Source organism: Bemisia tabaci, chromosome 1 (assembly GCF_918797505.1).
Source record: "Bemisia tabaci chromosome 1, PGI_BMITA_v3".
Lineage (NCBI taxonomy): Eukaryota > Metazoa > Arthropoda > Insecta > Hemiptera > Aleyrodidae > Bemisia > Bemisia tabaci.
Genome location: NC_092793.1, coordinates 55,835,456 through 55,855,845, shown reverse-complemented (window position 1 = coordinate 55,855,845; position 20,390 = coordinate 55,835,456). Strand labels below are relative to the sequence as shown.

The 20,390-nt window shown below is 40.4% G+C and overlaps 1 protein-coding gene across 5 annotated transcripts in view; it reads left to right on the top strand.

Annotated features, from left to right (window-relative positions):
* Window positions 1-20,390, top strand: part of Syt7 (Synaptotagmin 7) — a 443,527-nt gene that overhangs the window by 119,476 nt on the left and 303,661 nt on the right. For all 5 annotated transcript variants that reach the window (XM_072303871.1, XM_072303865.1, XM_072303867.1 and 2 more), the window contains one exon: window positions 2,769-3,028. In XM_072303871.1, the coding sequence (XP_072159972.1) occupies window positions 2,775-3,028 (254 nt within the window). In that variant the 5' untranslated portion in view covers window positions 2,769-2,774. The remainder of the gene's footprint in view (window positions 1-2,768; window positions 3,029-20,390) is intronic.

The window sequence follows — 20,390 nt, the reverse complement described above, 5'->3', positions numbered from 1 at the left end:
AGCAAAAGTTTGCAACAGGCCCATTATGATGTTTGTTTCGTCACATTTTAAATAACAAGGGGTGCATTTAGAGAAAAATTTCACCAGGAAACCAATGGAACCACTTTTGTAACCTCAAGTTTTGTATGAACGGAGTTATGAGCTTTTAAAGTTTCCTAATTTCGTCCGACCACCCCCATTGACTCGATCCACTGTGCGTCACCCGCATTCCCCGGCCCACGAAGCTTTGGTATGAAAACTCTTTCAGAACTGTGCCTCTAACCTCTTGAACCCCCGGAGGTGGCCAAGTAAAAAAGTAACTTACGCCTGCATGTAGGATGAAAGATTTTAAAAGGTCTCTTCAGCGCTCAAATTGAGAATCTAAACTAGCTCATCTCTCTTTATTTCTGCAATTTTGATAAAATGTAACATTGTGGTAGAACCACTAGTTTGTTAAATGAGTAATGGTTTTAAAGGTAGTCAGTGCTATTCGGACCGAGTTAAGCAGAAAGGAACCAAGCCACATCAGCGATTGCCAAATTCAGCTATAGCGGTTGTGCGAATTTTGGTGCAAATTTCAGTGAATTTTCTGCAAAGCACGAAAAAATTCTTTGCAATTTGAAAAAAATCGTCAATAATGTTCTCTTGTAAAAATTAAATTGCTTTTTTACTTTATTTGCAATAGCTGAAGTGACTTGGTTCCTTTCTGCTACACGCAGTCCATTTGCTAGTTTGAAAAGTCAACGCTTACGTACGCAAAAGATTTGTTTTTCTGAATTCGTCCAATATTATTGACGTTTACCCTCGTCAGGGAATACAGCAGAAAATAATCGTTAGTATGGATTTGCCCTCCAAGTAACATTGTCCAAATAATAGTAAATTAATGACACTAGGTAATTAATTAAGAGTTTATGCGACTCAAACTAATTATTCTAATTTTACTCATTCTATTTCTCCTTGTCATCATCTCCTTTTAAACTGTTCTGGGACTTGCATTGAAAATAATTTACTGGCATTACATTACGGTTGTAATCAATTATGCCTTGTGATTAATTATTAATTTGTCCACCCTTACAATGAAAGCAATCTTCCAAAGACAAGAAATGAAAATCAGGGTAGTTGCATTAGGATTTAAGCCTCAGCAAATATAATTTTGAGAAAATAGATTAAAAATTGAGGTCCTGAGGATCAAAATCTACAATCTCCACTTTTTCTTCAAAAAATGGGATAATAATGGGGCTCAATAAGCTACGGCCTTCCAGAATAATATATTATCCTAAAGGATTCAAAACAGTAAAATCTTGTCATTCAAAGGATTGAAATTTAATGTCCTGGTGAAAGTCAGGACAGTTTTTCGCGGTTTTCCAAAAATTACCTCCAATGAGGATTGCAGATTTCGTTCACAGTGCATCAGTTGCAGTAATCATATAATATGCGGCGAACAAATTTGAAGCATATTGTTCCAACTTTGTCGTGACCCACGTTACGGAAAACGTGCGGAAACCCCACATTACATAAATAGGGGTTTTTCGCCATCGTAATTTGATTTCGGTTCTGATAGTTGATTCCACAGAGGGATGCTCGTTTGTTTAATGCTCACAGACCTCGGTGGACAACGGCTTTTCGTCTCTGGTGAAATCTTTATCTGTTTAAACCTTTCGCAAAGAGCAATAAACCCTGAGCGAATGTGCAGAGTGAAACAACGCAAAAGCTTCTTTACGATCTCATAAAAATTCTCATGAAACGCATTATTTCCGAGAGTTAATGTCATTTAGCACGGTAACGATACCGTTATAAAAAAAAAGTCTAAATTTGTTTCCGTAGCTTCTTAAAATAACCCGGTAGTATTGCGCATTTTCCTTTCTTCCCTATTTGTCAAGACACGTTTTTTCGTTAATCTTATTTGATGTTACGTAACTTTGCGAGTTGCTCTCGTGCCAAAGGAACTGACACTTCCCACCTATATCATTTATTATTAAAGCGAATTTTCTGATTCGTCTTCTACAATGACAAAATGTTCTACGTGAGCTCATAAACCTAAATAATTTTTCACATTTGAATGGAATATATTTCTTACTTCAACCAAATGTTGTCGTATAAATTGTGTTTCTGTTGTTTGCTTTGTATTCGCAATTAAAATATATTGCGTTTACGCAAAGGGTGGTGATAATGGGGAAAATGCAGGAAAGTGAGACTCTTAAAATTGGATTGAGTTCATTCGAAATGCACCGAGTCGCATTAAGAACGAACTGTATGGGCAATATGGGCTGTACTGCCGTGCTAAGGAAAAACTTCGTATGAACATTCGAGAGTCGCCAAATTTCCTTTTAGAAAACTCTTACTTTTGAGGAAATTTATGAATATTTTTTCTTAAGAATGTCAGACCACTTATAGATCGATTACATAAGAACAAAATTCTCTGAAAAACTGGAGGAAAAATATGTACAATTTTTTTCCGAATATACTCTATTTGTCACAGGAACTTCGGCAACGTCTGAAGGCTCACACTGCGTTTCCCAAAGCACGCACGGCAATGTACAGACGTAAAAATTTTTCCGAGTTTAGAGACCGAAAGTTCCGGCTTTAAGAGCCATCACACAACCAACGGCCAAGGGCCCCTGATCGCGGAACCCATTTTATGTCTTCTCTTCAGAGATAGCACTTATGACCTTCAGTACCAGATATGTTTTCCAGCATCTTACATAATGACGTCTATTCAAATAAATATAGATTCCACACATCTTTTATCGCAGTACCTCTTATGAGCGTTGCATTTGTTTTTCTTTCAGAGTGAGATGGAGAAACGGGATGTGATCGTTACGATTGTTATTTCTATTGTCGTGATCGTTCTCTCCGTCGGTGCCGCAGTCCTCATGTATTTTTGGTGGACCAAACGCCGTCCCAAGGACGAAGAGGAAGGCAGCGTTGGCGAGGGCAAACGCTTGACCGCCCAACTCGACGGCTCCGGTAAAGTCGTCACCACCAACAACAAAAAGAAGAACGGATTCCTCAACTTGAAGACTCCTCTCATATCGACAAAAGCCTTCGGGTAAGATTCTCCATATTTCATTTAAGTACACAAGGGGTCATCCATAAATTACGTTACGCTCTATGCTGTCGTGAAAGCGAGGAGAGCACTGCCGTGCTAAGGAAGAACGCCGTATGAACATTCGAGAGTTGCTAAATTTTCTTCGATAAAATGTTTATTTTTGAGGAAAGCTATGGATATTTTTCGTTGAAATTTTCAAAAACTTTAGATTAAATTACGAACTAAAGTGTCTGAAAAATTGAAATGAAAATATTCATGAGTTTACCAGGAAATTCGTGTTTTATCAAAGGAAATTTGGCAACATCCGAAGGCTCATACGGCGTTTTTCCTTAGCACGGCAGAGCAGTAAGTGCATGCTGGGATGAATCTCGAGATACATGTTCTAACCATGGCCATTACAGAAATGGACTTATAGCTCTCTTCCCTCTCCCTTGCGGGAGGGGGGTCGAGGAGACCGTTACGCCATTTTTTCATGTCAAAGGATAGGGACCTACTTCGCAAAAACGTTGGGGGAAGGGGGGGGTCAAAAATGCCGAAAATGTGCGTCACGTAATTTAGGGACGGCCCTCTGAGATAAATAGTTGCACTTGGTTACTTTTATTACAGGAGCTGATTGCCGCATTGCCGAGAAAGCTGATACGACGTCCGAAAATATTCATCTCTCCCGATGCGATCACAATCCGAGGCAAAGAGGGACAGGAACCCTCCATTGCTTTCGTGGCAATAGAACTTCAAATGATAAAATCATTATTTGATGTTAAAAATTCCACTGTGATTGTTGATGACCTCTTTTAAAGGAAAGTTCAAATTGAATATCACTACTTTGTAATCGTATCTACTAATTTGAATTTTACGTCGTCAGCCAGCTCCCTTCGTTTGACAGCGGAGATGAAAAAAGTTTCAAATTTAATCATGATTTTAGAGTAGGAAAATTCTTGCGTTAAAATGACTTGAAAAAAAACAAAGAATGTTTCAACGTGGCCATGATAAACCTTTGAATAGTTAGACTAATTTGCTAGAGAGCAGGCACACCAGCTTGGCTGCATCGTGACTCATGATTGAGTTAGGAATCGATTCATGACGACGCTCTTAACTTCCTCGCTAGTATGCTAAATTAAAACAGTTAAGCTAAGCTGAAAGTTTCTGTAATGTGCTAGTCTAATTGGATTTTTTCGGTCCCGAATAATTTACGAATGAGATCAAAACGCACCGAGCTGTCCGGATGACTCTGGAAAGATGCACATATATATTCGCTTCTTTGTTGTAAACGCACATCTCTATTTCCGTATGAGCCCCGGAAAGCAGAGAATTATACGGAGCATGGAGCTGAAAAGGAAATTGAGATGCGGGGTTCCGTCAGAAGAGCGGAGAAATGTTGATTGGAACATTTCGCTATCGATCTCATTAAATAAAGGGATTTCGTGCGCTCAAATCCACCTGTAAATATGAATATATATGTAAATAAAAGAAGATGTGATCGAGTTTGATAATGTAGAGGTTTGCGTGCAGGGCTACGAAATCGATCGGACGTAAGCTTTTTTACGATAATCCTCTTGGGCTTTGCGCTCGAGGCTTCGTTTACCTTCCACTTGCTGCTTCGGATAATCTATTGTCTTCCTTATTTCACGAGATGGAAATTGGACCGCCGTAAATACGTCTGGCTATTCCTTATTCCCAACTTAATGCTGAGAACGCAGGCTCATGCAAATGACCCGTCTCGCATGAAATAAAGTTTCGACGTGGCTTGAAATATATTCTACTCTCTCTTCTCTGTGTTTCTTTAAAATTGGTCATTTTTCTCGTATGTTCACTGAAGAAAAAAGATTGGTAGAATTTTCCATTCCTTCACGCTGTATTTCACACAGCGTGAAGGAATGGTAAATTCTACCAATGTTCAAGTCGATTCTGCCGGAGGAATGGTTACCTGTAATACCAGTATATAGTAACGTCTACCTTTCTTCTGGCAGAATTGACTCTGAATTTGACGCTTCATGAAATACAGCGTGAAGGAATGGTAAATTCTACCAAACTTTTTTTTTTTCAGTGTAGTCACTTGCGAGTGGATGTACACTGTCTTAAATTAACAGGGAAATTACATTTTTTACGAGAGAACGTCTATGCAGATTCCTTTGAAATTTTTAAGGAATTTGCTTTGTATTACGGAGAAAATTCACCGAAATTTGCACAAAAATCCGCACAACCGTTTTCATGTAAAAAATTAGATTCTCCGATTAAATTTGGCAATAGCTGATGTGGCTTGGTTCCTTTCTGTTTAACGCGGTCCATTAAAGAGCTATGTAACCAGAACTCGACTGTTTCAGGAAAGGAGTTCTGGAGTAGGCGACATTGTTACGACTTTAAAAGAAAGAAAAGCAAGTGTCTCGCTTTCCTTCCCACCTGACTTTAAAATACCGAAAGTTAGACAAACGTGCCGGCGTGGCGCGCACTTGACGGTCGCAACCGCTCTTTTCTAGGGGAAGTTTCCGCAACCTTTTTTTGAGTCGTGGGACTTACCGACAACGCTCCCTTTCCCCTCATTAATGCGACATAATTAAAAAAGTGCCAAACAAGTTTGAAAAGCTCCCTTTCTCTCTCGAAACTTCGAAGCTCCTCTAGATCGCGAACTCATCGTGTCTATTTTGAGATGTTGAAATTAACCTAAATTAACAATAGAGCACGGATAATTTTACATGCTCATTTCACTCATCAAGAGGATATTGAAAGTCGAGTGATAACAATCGAAGATTGAAAGGAATAAAAATAGAGGCGGAAATGACAGGCATGTGGGCGCAGCATCCTGGTTACTGCATGATCTCAATGACTACAACTGAGCAGTTTTAATGCTTTAGATGGGCGCCGAGTTTTATACCGGTAGTAATGGGAGTATCAATGAGCCTTGCTGCCATGGAGAAGTTTCCAATGGCCCTGTTGCAAACTTTTGCTAGAGCAAAAATAAGAGTTTTTTCTATCAGTAATTGTCTCAAAAATCACGATGAGCGCATTGGCAAAGTTTGAAATCCTAACTTCACAATATGCGCAAGAAATTTGCGGGTTTTTTTTAGCTTCCCGCTACAAAAACGATACTATGGCATAAAGGTGAACAAATCGTCAGAGGTGTTGTTCTATCCAACCCTTGTGCAGGTTTCATGGTTACTATTACCATTGGCTCTCTGAGCCCCTAAATTTTCATTTTAAGTCACGGACCGTTCTAAAGATCTAATAAGATTATCATGATTTTTGCGGCTATCGACATTAAGTAGTCTTTAAATAAACTCGTAATATTAATATCAACTAACGAGGGCCCGCGAGGTAGGTTTCAGAAAACAAATTTACCATTTGACAAAAGATTAATTTTGAATTCAGCAAAACTTTCTCTCCTAATCCAAAGCCCTGTTTTTGTAAAAACCCCAAGAGAATTTCGGCACGTAAAAAAAAATATTACATCGATGAAGGCACCGTAACCGTTTAGTGACCAGTTTGTATGGGTTTTGGACAAAAAGGAATTGTAAATCAATTCAAAATGGCTGATTCCTTACTTTGAGTTGAATTTGCAGATGTTTGATTTTTCAAGCGTGTTTTACAGAAATTCTGATGAGGAAACTTAGGCCATTGTGCTTAGCCCCAGTCTAACGGGCTTGAGTCCACGGACTCATAAAGTATGTTAGATGGAGTGAAATAGAAATCGGTAGAGGGAGAAGCAGAAGAAGAAAAAGAAGAGGGCACTGAAAAAAAAAACTCCGGCCGTGGAAGCAGTACTTACGGGCTCGGGCTTAATAGACATAACGGGCTCCGAGGCCGAAAGTTCGGGGCGTGGCACTTAGAGCAGTCAATGCTACGGCTCCAGAACCTGGAACTTTCAGCCTCTGAGCCCGGAACGGACGGTCTGGCTATATAGCCCGTAACTTTTTTTTCAGTGGAACATGAAAAAGAAGAATAAAAAGAAAAAGAGGGCGAGAAGAGTTTCTTTTTCTTTTTCCTTTCCTTTTTCTCCTTTCTGTTTCCAATTTTCCTCCCTCTTCCTCCGATTTGAGAAACGAGAGCTCCACAAAAAACCAGAGTCCGTCAACACGGGACACGGGTTAATTCGTCACTACTCAAACACGATTCCATTATCGAAAAACGAACACTTTTACAACTCAATCGGCAGCCTCGTCCGAGAGCCTTCGCGGCAGCAAATTTTATCGAGTCAATAAACCGCCTTCGAACTTTGATTCTGAGCTCCGGTTAGTTTCATCGGTAATTGAATTTACTTTGCGCGGAGAGGAGAGCTGCCCGCTGATGCCGGGGCCGTAGGCTTCACCTACGTCTTTTCCACGCGAAAAATTAATAGGCGGTCGTTCCGGTAGCTAATGCGAGTGACACAAACACTGGCCACGCATTTGTCCGTCGTTTATTTGGAGGCCCGGTCGTTGCCACACCGGACGGAAAGTCCACGCATCTGCGAACTGGGGGATTTTTCCACACGGGGTTTCGGTGGCGCTGCTCGCATGTCGAAAGATTTTCGGCACCGATGAGTCCGCGGACCATCGCCCAATCGATCCCGCAACTCTCTCATTTTTCTGCCGCAAACACCGGGTTAGCGCTTTTCAGATAGTGGGTGGAAATTGTGGGAGAGGGAAACCCCTCCTTGTGTAGATAAATTTGTGCTAAAAGGAGGCATCCACACATGAATAAAATCAAAAGGAAAAATTTACAAAGTTTTTTGTGCTGCATTTTCCCATCTGATTTCATTCACTTGTATATTATACTAGCCGTTCTGGACGCGCAATGAGCGTCCATCACGGCCAGCCAAGGGGCTGCGCCCCCTGGACCCCCGATCACTCGCTACACGAGTGACATTCGGCTCGCTCCGCGAGCCATTTTTCTCAGTGATTGGACGTTTGATCACTAAGATGTTTACATTTTGGAGACTCTGGAGGCAAAATGATTTCGTCATAGAACCTTGTTGCCGGAGCGTGCCATCATTTGCACATAAATAGATGTGCGGAGATGAAGCGATGATGGGGATCGATCATTTCTTCAAAAACGCATTTGACTGGGACGTCATCCCATTGGGTGGCGGAAAAAGTTAATCCATGGATCTCCTTCCGCGATTTGACTCCCTGAAGTAGCAAAAGTTCATCTTTACCTCTTAAGAAGATTATCGGTGGCGTAGGGGTCTAAAAACTGCTCAACGATAGTATAGTTCGAGTTCCGAATCGCAAAGAGCCCACTCGTGTTTTTTCCTTATATTTTCATCGCATATAAATTTCTCTGATGTTTTTGTTTTATTCTCTCTTATTGCATATTAGTAATCATATCATTTCATTTCCTTTCCTTTTCTGTAGCATCTTTGTCCATTTACAATTATTATTTTAAAATAGCTTTCCCCTAGTATACAATTGATGCTTCAAACGGAATCAATTGTTTTAATGACATTTCCGGCTAAATCATGGGTTTTCCTATGAAGGCAGCTTCTCGTCCCTCCCGGACTCTATTGTTGCCAGATAAGTTGCTTTTTTAGCACTTTTCCCAATTCAAATCCATGTAAAATATTCGCATTTATCGCACAATCTGGCAACCTCTCGAGTGAAATAGAAAAAGGTAGAATCGCTAAAAGTCTGAATCCTTCGAAGTTTATATTAATGATGATGTATTGCCCTTCTGCATGAATACGTTCATATAAAATGCTGTCTCCGGTAAATGTGGGAGGTGAGTGAATTTTTGAAAAAATAAGGAGTCACTATGCATGTGTCACATTTGTTTCTGAGCGAGTTCGGCACTCACTACACACCCTATTACGCACTCACCAAAAAAATAATAAATTAAAAAAAAAAAGTGCAGAGACTCAATTTTTAGCTCTTCAACATGAGTATAAAATATTCATACTATAAAACCAAACCATGTGTCGATAAATAAAACTGCACAAACACCAACATTCTTCTTGAAATTAAAATTGGAAAATTTGGGCACGGGAAAATGATCGCAATCGATACTGCCATGAATCTCTATACAAATTGCAACGGCTTTTTTGTTTTTTTAGTACCCAGACTTTTGCAATTTGTCTCGTTGAAAATTATTCCGTACATAGGAGCCATTATCGTTTTTTGTGGTAGATAATTCAAACCCTGCCAGGATGTTTTACTTAATTGATGCGATGTATCGTACGCCACACAGTAGAAGGAGATAATAGGAGAGATCGGACATGAAATGTTTGGCTTAAATTTCAAAATTATATGTTTAATCCGTCACAAATTCAATTCCAAAGGGTGTCCCTGAAAAGAATTTCACGAAAAAAAAACCAATGGAACCACTCTTGAAACCTTTTTTGAATATTTTCGAAAATATAAGCTTTCAAAATTTCCGGATCTTGTCCGACTTCCCCTGCTGACTTGGTCCACATTGTGCCAGTTCGAACAAGCCACACTAAAAAAAAAAGGCTCTTGGACCCAGAGTCCAGACTCTTAAAACAATTTGACATGAAAGAAAAATCTTGTTCCAATCGGATTTTTACTTAAATCGAGAGTCAAACCTCTTAATTACAGCGGATTCCATTTTGATTCAAGCAAGCATTGGATTGGGTCAGGGGTATTTTTTCTTGTGTAATTTTTTAAGAGTCTGGACTCTGGACCCGAGAGACTTTTTCCCCCGCGCCAAAGACGGGGACGAATCACCCTGAGCACGGGGATGATGTGTCAAAATTTACGATGGCGTGGGTTCTGGGAAACATCTGCTCCAGACTGGAGACAGTGCAGAGAGCGAGAACAAATTGCAAATAAAAGTCCTTTCGGGGAGAATTGCGGACAATGGGAAATTTCAGCTCTGAAGATAACAATGTCGAGAGCACTATTACCACTTTAAACTCCATTCTCATTATTCTGCGGCGGAAATGAACTCGAGCGCCGCGCCGGACCTCATGTTTATTGAACATAAAAACAAGACTTAGGAAAATCCCTCTCTTTGAGCTTCACTTCCCGCGCGGTTTTTGCCCTTTTGCACCTTCTCGTCCCTCGCTCCCCGGACCCCGATCAGGGCCCCCGGAATTAGTGATCCTGAATTATTCAATTCTATCAGTGCGCTCTCATAAGTCTCCAGGAGACCATTGTTCTTGGAACCGCGGAAGATAGTCCCCTTGTGCAAACACTATAGTAAATACGGAAAACCTTGTCTCGCCCAATGTTTAGAAATTCCCTTGTTTACTCTCTCTTTTCAAAATAATTACAACAGAAAAGCTCCGAGTTCGTCTGAAAAAGTCGATAAATACGTTTTGAAATAATGAAGAGGCAAGAACAAAAATTTCGTCGTTCCTGTGACGCACAATGGATCGAGTCAATTGGAGAGGTCGAACAAAATTTGGAAACTTTAACCGTGTAAAGTGCATCCCTTTTTGTTTGCCATGTCGCTCATTGCGTATCGAGCCTAAATTATGCATATCAGTCAACATTTTATGATCGTTCAGTATGAATTATTTAAATTTAGTAAACATGCATTTTAGTTTACATATAGATATACGTAAATAAGAGTTTTAAAAAGCAATCTTTTGCAACTTTTGGTCACCAGTATTCTTTAGAGCATCGTGGTGGAGTAAAAATTATTCATTTATCTTCTTTTTCAAATTTTCACAATAGGCTCTCAAAGTCTCTCTTTCACACAGCTCGACCCAGTTTAACTGAGGCGTCTCTCCTTCCCTTTTCGTCGATATGTTCCCACAGAAAATAGCTTCTCGGAGTCTCACATTCTGTCACTTGGGGTCTCTTTTGAATTTGGACATTTAATACGGAGAAAACTTTTATCTGCCTAAGCCGCCGTGTTCTGTACTCAAAACTGTTTGAATAGAGCAGTTTCAAAGAAGTCCATTCAGCAATGCAAGAAGGCGTTTCTTAGGATGTGAAATTCTTTATCAATAAGTCTGTCATATGAAAGCTCGTTCTCTATGCAATATTTAAGAATTTTAAGTAAAACGGAAAGCTACTCTTTCACTGAAGTTTCATAATTTTAATTTTATGAGACACGAACGAACCAGTGATAATATTCACATAACGGATAGGTTATTTTTGCTGATCCAAACTATGTATGATTTACAGTTACTCATTACAAATATTCTTATCAATTTTTTTCTTGTACAAATATTTTTTTTTATTATTATTCTTTAATCTACTCGTTGTGTGCAAAGCAGAACTTTTGAGTTAATCCGTATTTACAACCATTCAAGAGTTGCTGAAATATGCTGACTCACAAACGAAGTTACAATAATGAAACCACTGTGTTTTAATCTAAAGTGAGATGCGATAAGGCACAATAGCATCTCCCTCTGTGAGAGAGGATTGTGAGTCGTGAATTTTAAATGTTAGTACGGATTGTATCATCTGTAGTGGAATAGCATAATATTTTCAAATGCGAACCGATGTTGCGCTATCCATTCATTAAAAGATACTCCTAGTTGTCAGGTTGTCCGCTTGAGCATAAAATCTTTAAATCAAAGAAACTGTTTTGTACCACTTTCAAACTTTCAATGCACCAATCAGGAAACGTCACAGATATGGCAGTTATCTTTCCATTGAGGCATACCCTAGTTGTCATTCTTCAAAGAGACTATTATGAAGGATTTCCTTAGCCCTTATGCAGTTTAGGGGCCCTTCTTAAAATTACTTCAAGTACTGAAGTTGGTGGTGGGGAAGCTGTCTTCAATCACTGGACAGACCTGCTCTCAAAGGATAGTCAAAAAGGGGAAGGCGGTCCAATAATTGAGTAAATGTGCTATCTTTTCCAAGAATTAATTGCCGCCAATAAAATATGTAGGTACATACATAAAGTCGTTTCTATAGCGCCGCCTCGCGCTCTGCGACGCCCAATCGCCATTGCCCCCTATCCTCCCAGAGATCATCAGGCAATTGGCCCCTTCTGATCTCCTCCTCCACCCCTTGTCGCCAACCTTTCACAGGACGTCCACGCCGTCGCCTTCCGGGAGGAACCCAATCGAAGACCTGCTTGGGCAACCGGTCGTCTACCATCCTTCGGACATGTCCATACCAGACCAACTGCTTGGACCTGATATCGTGCACGATGTCCTTCTCCACACCCATGATCTCGCGTACTTTTACATTGCGGATACGCTCTCTTCTTGAGATGCCAGCAGACCAGCCAGCAGAAATATGTAGGTCATTTTTCTAAAACTCGAAGGATTCATGTAGCGATTACCCATTACTAATAATACAAGCTTATATGAACATCAGTTCAGGAGATCTCTACACATTAATACACTGAAAAAAAGGTTACGGGCTATACAGACATACCGTCCGTTCCGGGCTCAGAGGCCGAAAGTTCCGGGTGCTGGAGCCTTAGTTTCGATTGTTCCGGGTGCTACGCTCGGAACTTTCGGCCCCTGAGCCCGGAACGCGGACAGTATGTCTATATAGCCCGTAAGTACGGCTTCCACGGCCGGAGTTTTTTTCCCATGTATGGTAAAATAAAAATCCGAGGAGTCAAAGAGCTCATAATAATGATCAAAGAGTTTTGAATCGACTGTGTCACGAATGTTTGGTTCCATCGAAAGCCCTCAACTCACAAATATACGATACGCGTTCTGCCAGAGTTTTTTTCATCATCGGCCATAGAGAAGCGGTGAACCATAGTCATGACGTTCCCATGATTCCGCCAGAGTGACGTGTTTCAAGCGTGAATTTCATGGATTCCCTCAGAAGCCAGGGTAACTTTAGTTTTTCGCCAAACGACCGGGCAGCGACGATTTCCGAGCTTCCGTTGCAGGCTTCGAGGCTCCTACTGCATGTGTTAATTAACTGTTCAAATGTGCACGATTTCATGGTGGGAGGAGAGCATGGTTGCGCAATCGTCGAGCTCGAATACATGCAGTCTCAATCGATAATTTTCAATTTCCGGAAGTATTTGGCTAGGCTGCGGGGCAGGTTCCGAAGCCGATAACTAGCGCATGTCGAGACGGTTGAATTAATTTGTGTAAAGGGTTGGAACTGCTCACACCGAGACTAAGTTACGATTGCTGGCATGAGGGCACTCATTCGGATATCGCGAGCCTGGTGCCTTCGGCCATTCAACGGGAGCAGTGCCACTTTAAGTTTATTGAAAAACGCCGGAGCTATAAAAAGTCTTGCTTGCATACTTTTAATCAATAAAGTTTCTATTTTGTGTCTTTCATCACCTTGTTTGTTGATATTACCTTTCTCTTGATCACTTGTTATCAAATTTTAGGCGATAGCTATTTCGATGTTACGTACATATCATCATCAGGCCTCTTGGATTTGGTAAACACTAAAAGTCAAATTGTATTTTATTAAAATTTACTAAAATTTTATTAAAAACACTTTTAAAACACTCGTAGGTGCACCCCTTTTAGTAAATTTTAGGAATATACAATGTGACTTTTAGTGTTTACCAAATCCAAGAGGCCTGATGATGATGTGTACGTAACATCGAAATAGCTGCTATCGCCTAAAATCTGATAACAAATGATCGGGAGAAAGGTAATATCAACAAACAAAATGCAGCCCGATAAAAAGAAGTTCAACTTTAAATCTTTCATCATATTTTGTAATTTTTTATTTTTCTTTGTTTTTTCTTTTTGTCTAAAAAAAATACCAAATTACAAAGGGTGATGGAAGATACCGAATTGAAATTTTATCGATCAAAGATATTGTTCATCCTTGTTCCTAAAATTAAAAAAATACAAAAAGTGATGGAAGACACTAAATTGAAACTTGATTGACCGTAGACTTCATGGTTTTCTCAATATTCCCTCTATAATATTCCTTCCCGGTTCAAAAGTGAGCATACTTTTAATTAATACAGAGAAAATGTAAAAACACGGCAGTTCGCCGCAAATTGTGGTTTTGCACTGCCAATGCTGCATATCAGCTTTTAAGCTGGAAAAAATCAAGATAACTGGACGGAATATTTAAAATTAATTCACATTCAACGTTCATGAATCAATATTTTCTCCCAAATTTAGCAAAAAGCACCAATTGATACAAATAGCAATGACATGAAATAGTGTGTCCAACATTTCAGTTATTCGGCACGCTTTTCCAACATATTCATGTTGGATTTTCCTCTTGTTTTTACTTGAATCATATTGAGCTTCACAAAAAACTTCTGTGAAGAAAATCCCAAAATAAGCGATAAAAAATGCATATGCCTTCCCGTACGGTGTAAACAAGAATAAGAAACCAAGTTTCATTGAACGGCAAATAAATCCATGGCAAACGGTCGCTACTCCCTTCCATGACTCGTTGTTATCAAGAAATTATGGAGCCTTCACCCTTACCGTGGGTACGTTTATTTTTCCACAAATTGCGCTTTACCTCCGACAAACTTCAAGTCAATTTCATACTTATTACCGGGATCGCATGTCAAGGCACACTGCGGGTCGATTGTTGAATCGTTATCGAATCCTTCCGATCGATAAGTCCTTATCTTAACAATGCTATATATCGATCAAGGACATTCGATATCGATTCAACAATCGAGGAGCTGCTCTGTTTTGAGGCACCACTATCAGTTGACTTGCCGGCATGGAATCCACATATCGTGGCCCCCTATGAGTTATTCGTCACGTAAACTCAGAATGGCACCAATAAACGTTTATTGATGATGGTGTCACAGCATGCAGCTCTTGGTTGTCGCAATGAATGATTAAATTGGACCTTACGGTAAAATATGAGGGGAAATCAAGTGTTTCAAGCGAGAATTTGACTATGCGAGGGAATGAATAGAAAGATTACGGGAGAAAAGTGTGAAGTGTCGTGAAACAGCTAAAACCCATTGCCAAACATCGACGTAAGGGGTTGGGGCCGATCAAGCACGTAAGCCACTTTGGGGGGTTGTCTGGGCTTGTCTCACCCAATCATACGTAAGCCACCTTCACCTCCCCCCTTTTTCTTTTTAGACTAATTACAGAATTTACGGATCTCGGAATTCTGGCAATTTAACCGTGTTTGCGGAATTCAGCAACTTCTCTCACCATTTACCATAAGATTATCGGGTAAAGGATATGGAGAGACGGTAAACGTATATTGGAAACATTCTTAGTTACCTGTAACCTTAGCGCTCCGATTAATTTTTTGGTGATTGTGTTGGTTCGCACTTGCAGGCTATTATGTATTTTCTGTACAGAGTTGATGATGGAACATTCCAAGCTACAGATCCTGATAAAATGAACACATAGTAACACACAGCAGTAGTAGTTATTCGTAAGCAAGAAAAACACTAAGAAACGTGGCCCGAGCTGTATGTAACAAGGTGGTAAAAAAGTGCTAGCTCTACACTATTTAGCGGGAAAAACAGGCCAAAACGTTTAAATCTTTCATTCAGAGTCAAAATTTTGAGCTCTACCTTGAACTTGAGCTTATGAGTAGCGGTACAAGCCATCAGTGATAGGGGACTGACGATTGTGATTCACTGATGGAGAAGAAGAAGAACAAGAAGACCCAAAACGTTACAGATCTCTTGGCGTGACCACAGCTTAATATTCCAATCAATATATCTGCTAGAGCTGAATAATGTTTCCCTCGGTCTTGTACTGATACTCATTAGAGCTCAAAATTGTGACTCTTATTGTAATTGGTGAACTTTTAGTCCTTATTTTCTCTGCTAAATAGTGTGGGCCCGACACTATTTTACCACCTTGCTACGTAGAGACTGTATTTATGACATTTCGACGGTGTAAGTAAGTAATCACATAAATCGATTTGCGACGTCTCAGACTTCCTGGCATACTTAATTTTTCAAACGGAAAACTTCTCAACGGCAATTCTTTAAAACTACCGTGATTTTTTTTTTCTCTGTATGAAAAAAATTCTGAATAAAATTCAAGGCTTGCTGTGGATTTGTTCTCTTTTAAAAAAATAACATATGCGAATTTAGATACCGCAAACGAGTTATGTGATTGTAGACTTACGCCGTCGATTTGGACTACTGAGAGTGCAAGAAAATGTATAGACCTATATTTTTTTCTCAGTGCTTAAGCATTTTCCATTTTTATGTGATATCGCAGATACTTCGGTAATTCAGAGCGCGAGTTGGACGATGCAACGTTTCCGGTTGCATCAGGCAACGGTGAGTTCGGAAAGAACACTCGTATTCGTCTTGCTCACGTTTTGTATAATGAATGCGAATGATTTGTTGACTGCACTTACAGCGCGTCGCATCACCCGTGAATCGTTGTCGCGATCTCTAAACAATGAGCACTTGCAGCTTCCCGGCGCAACACTTGGAGTTTGCTCAGCCTTTTAATCCTCCCAAAGCACTTGTGACGATTCTCGCGAGATAGTGACACTGTGTCTCCTACAGAGTCTGATTTAGTGCCTACTTTATTCTCGTGATTTTCAACGCGCTGGCACATCGATGTTTGACTCTTCAAACGCATACAATCAAAACAGAACCTAAAATCCAAAATCCGTGCTGAGAATTCGTCGGTTCCGGACGGAGGAACTTAATTCCATTCTAAGGTTGCAAAATTGATTCGACCAATTCAAATTTTTTACAAGAATGTACCTGCGCAATTTTTACTCGAAATTTTTCTGATTCTTCCATGAATGCAGAAGAAAAATCCGTGAAATTTTCAATTGGAAATTCCAAAAATTCTATCGGTGAAAGTGCAATTCTTGTAAGGAAATTGGGCAAAATTAAAATGGAGTTAAGTTCCTTCGTGAGAGAAACGACGAATGAAGCGCGCTCGTTAACGGATGCGCTCCTTCACACGTCGCACAGTGGATCGAGTCAATCGGAGAGGTCGGACAAAATTTTGAAACTTTAAACGCTTATAACTCTATGTATACAAGACTCTGAAGCTCTAAAAGTGGTTTCATTGATTTCTTCCGGAAATTTTCTTCAAGAAGCATCCCTTTAAAATCATAATGTGACGAAATAAACATCAAAATTTGTAGTGTTTTAGTAAAAAATTTCATGTCCGACCTCTCTAATTGACTCGATCCACCGTGCGTCGGTCGCAATCGTTTGTACAATGCACCTCGTGACTTCCTCTCTCCCTCCTTTATATTTCTCTTCTCAGTGGCGAGGCGTGAATGATCGATTATCGACATTCCCCCATTTAAAGCTATGGCAAAGAATCAATTTTTAAGGTAGCATCCTCTTTACCAATCCTTTTCCATAGGTTTAAATGACAGATCAATCGATGTATCGCAGAGCACGGGCTACGGCCAACGGGGCGTCTGGGGGGGGAGACGGGATGTAGTGCTCGGGCGTTGAGCGATATGGAGGCCATTGGGCCGTAGTGGCGGCGCGGGTGGGGCGGGGGGGGGGATGGGCGCGGAGCGGGAGGCTTTGAGTGTGTAGAGTGGACTCGAGGGACTCTTCATATAGGGTGCACTGGGGGTAGGTGGTTGGTAGGCAAACACTCGGACAGTCCCAGAGGAAGAAACATGTGACAGCATAAACACGTCCTCATCTGACAAATTTAAGGAGTTCCAAGACCCAAGTCTGTCAAACAGGGTTAATAAAGTAGAAGACGCCGTTAAATCGAGAGGAAACAACCAGTCCGTGAGGAAGATGAAAAGTTCGGTACAACGCTATGAGGGGCATGTGAGGCGACCGTCTATGGGAAACTACCGCTGCTTTGTGACAAATTCACGAGTGACAGGGTCTAACAAAAACTTATGTCGCAATAACCTTAAGACTCCACTTTGCATCTCCGCGGAACGAGGCGCGCGGCGCGACGGAAGCTCATTATGCTCATGATGACACCCCTCTAACGAAAAACCGTATCCGTATTTCAATGCGAGCCCTGGTATTCATCAAGTCATGCAAACGACAGGGTTCATCTCGAAATTTCGTAACTCTTTTACTTCTGTGGAGACACAATGAGGAGGAGCGTGAGGCGAAACGACCAAAACCGCGTACCTCCGTAAGGTTATCGTCGGAGATACGTGTTTCTTACGGAGGATGGGAGAACGTACGTCTCGTCAGCAGGCGGGCATGCACGAAAATTGATGGGGCTCCCTCTGCAATATTCAGCAGCGACCTTACCGCGTGGCCTGTGAAATCCCTGACTCCTTGATTATTCGCAAGGCTCCTCGGAAATGAGCTTCCGTGCCGATTAATTTGCACTCGATGGGATATTCCTCATTGGAGTCGTGAAAACTCTGAATGGGTCTGTTGTGCCCGGGGGACCAGTGTAAACGAATAGGCTTTTAAACACGAACACGTAGCAAATCAAGCAAAATTCTACGATAAATAAGTTATAATTGGACGTATTTCTCAAACAGTCGTAATATTAGCATTAAACCTTAGCCCTAGCCCTCAAATTAATCCTCCATGGCATAGCGTCATAATGCAATACGTTCCGTTTAGGGTTTACTCCAAACTGCACTGGAAAAAAAACACATTGGATCTAGAGTCCAGACTCTTGAAGACATTGACAAGAAAAAATACTCATGATTCAATCAGATTTATGCTTGAATCAAAACGAAATCCGCTCAAATGAAGAGGCTTGGTTCTTGATTTCAGCTTAAATTCTGATTGAATCAAGAGTATTTTTTCTTGTCGATGTTTTTAAGAGTCTGGACTCTAGATCCAATATGTTGTTTTTCCCAGTGTAGTATAAAAATAGTTAAAGCAGTCGTTAAATTAAGATTTAAACCCTTAAGCCCAAGCCTGGTCAAATTAACCCTCCATGGCATAGCGTTAAGAATTCGTAATAACGTATTTTTAGGGTTTATGAAAACTGAATCTTTCCTCAGTGGTATGATTTTGCCAAATGTCATTACTTTTTTTCTTTTTTTGAACAACTGATTTCCTTAAATTTAAAATTTTGAAAAGAAAGTTGATACTCCATGTTTTTAATGCAAGGTACTGAATGGATTAGTGTCCCCTAGAACCTGAGATCCAAAATTAATTCATGACATATAGGGTCAACCCGAAGCCTGTTAAAAACATATGACCCGCGGGTTCTATGGGGCCGGTACATACGAGCTTTAGATATAACTATACAATTAAATCCTAAAAAGAAAATTGGACGTCAAATTGAAAAAGCATAAAATAATCGAGTGTCCACATTGCCGAAGGTAGGAGAGACTTATTCGGGCCTCGTTTCTGGACTCTCCTCCCGATGACCTCCTTTTCCTTGAGCGACAACTCACAAGCAGCACGGAGCATAGCGTTGCGAGTTCGCGCCTCGCGCTATCGCGCCTTCAGTCTCGCAGACGCAACACGGACATCCATGGAGCTCGAATAGTTGTATCTCTGCGCCGTCATCGACGCACGTTCAGGTGCCTCTTATTTTTGAATGGACCACTATACAAGGTACAATTTTAAGCATTCTGATACGTGTTTCCTGGTCAGAATTTCACGTAGAGCATGATTCGCATAACGAAAATTTCTTAAACCAACTCTTAACGAAGATATTAACGTTTTTATTTCACATTGGTTACAAGGAATTTGAACTGCCCGCTGCTTAAATTTTGTTAGGATTGTGAAACTTAAATTCTTTGCAATGAAATTTCTGAAATCTTGCAAAAAAGTATTTACGAAGGTAATTTTCGTTCTAAATTCATATTTTATCGGGAGCAAAGATAGAACTTGTAAATGGTGCTGGGTCCACACCATATCGCGGGGAAAACAAAGCCATAAAGTTTTAAAAATGTCCACCTTGCTACATACAGTTCGGGTCATTTCTTAGTGTTTTTTCTCGTTTGATAAAAACTTGTTTAGATGACCAATTTACATTTGGACTACATTTTGCAATTTGGAACTATAAATTCTAGCCCGACTTAAAAGAAACGTATGTGCCATTAGTTTCTATATGCACATAAGTGTTTCTCCAGAAGAGCCAGAATCTATAGTTCCAAATTGTAAAATGCAGTCCATTTGCAAGGGGGAAAAAATGCACAATCTTAGCAACATCGGAATGCTCTCGGTTCCTAATCGTAAAATTCAATCCATTTATGATGCCGAGATCACAGAGGAGGGAGAGTTTAATGGTTTAACTATACCGATTGCGAAAATGGGAAAATATTTGTGGTTGCTCCGATAGGTATTGGAGAGGAGTTTGATCGAAGCAGCTGCAAGCTGAAAGCTTTAGACTTCAGACGACGGCTCTGCACCTATTATTACTTCGAACCAGTGGCGTGGCGTGAATTGCGATATATCGATTATTATGCCCTTTAAACCTATGGTGAAGAATCGATTATCAGGGTGTTCGCAGCGAACACCTTAGTAATCGATTCTCTACCATAGCTTGAAATGGCGAGATATCGATAATCGATTATTCACGCCACGCTACTGCTTCGAACCGTTCGGAAGGGCGATTTATTAAATTTACGACCGCTTCAAATATCTTATTGTATCCTCCTCTGATCCTTTTGGCAGGAGTTCAACTCTCCAGATAAAAAACGTG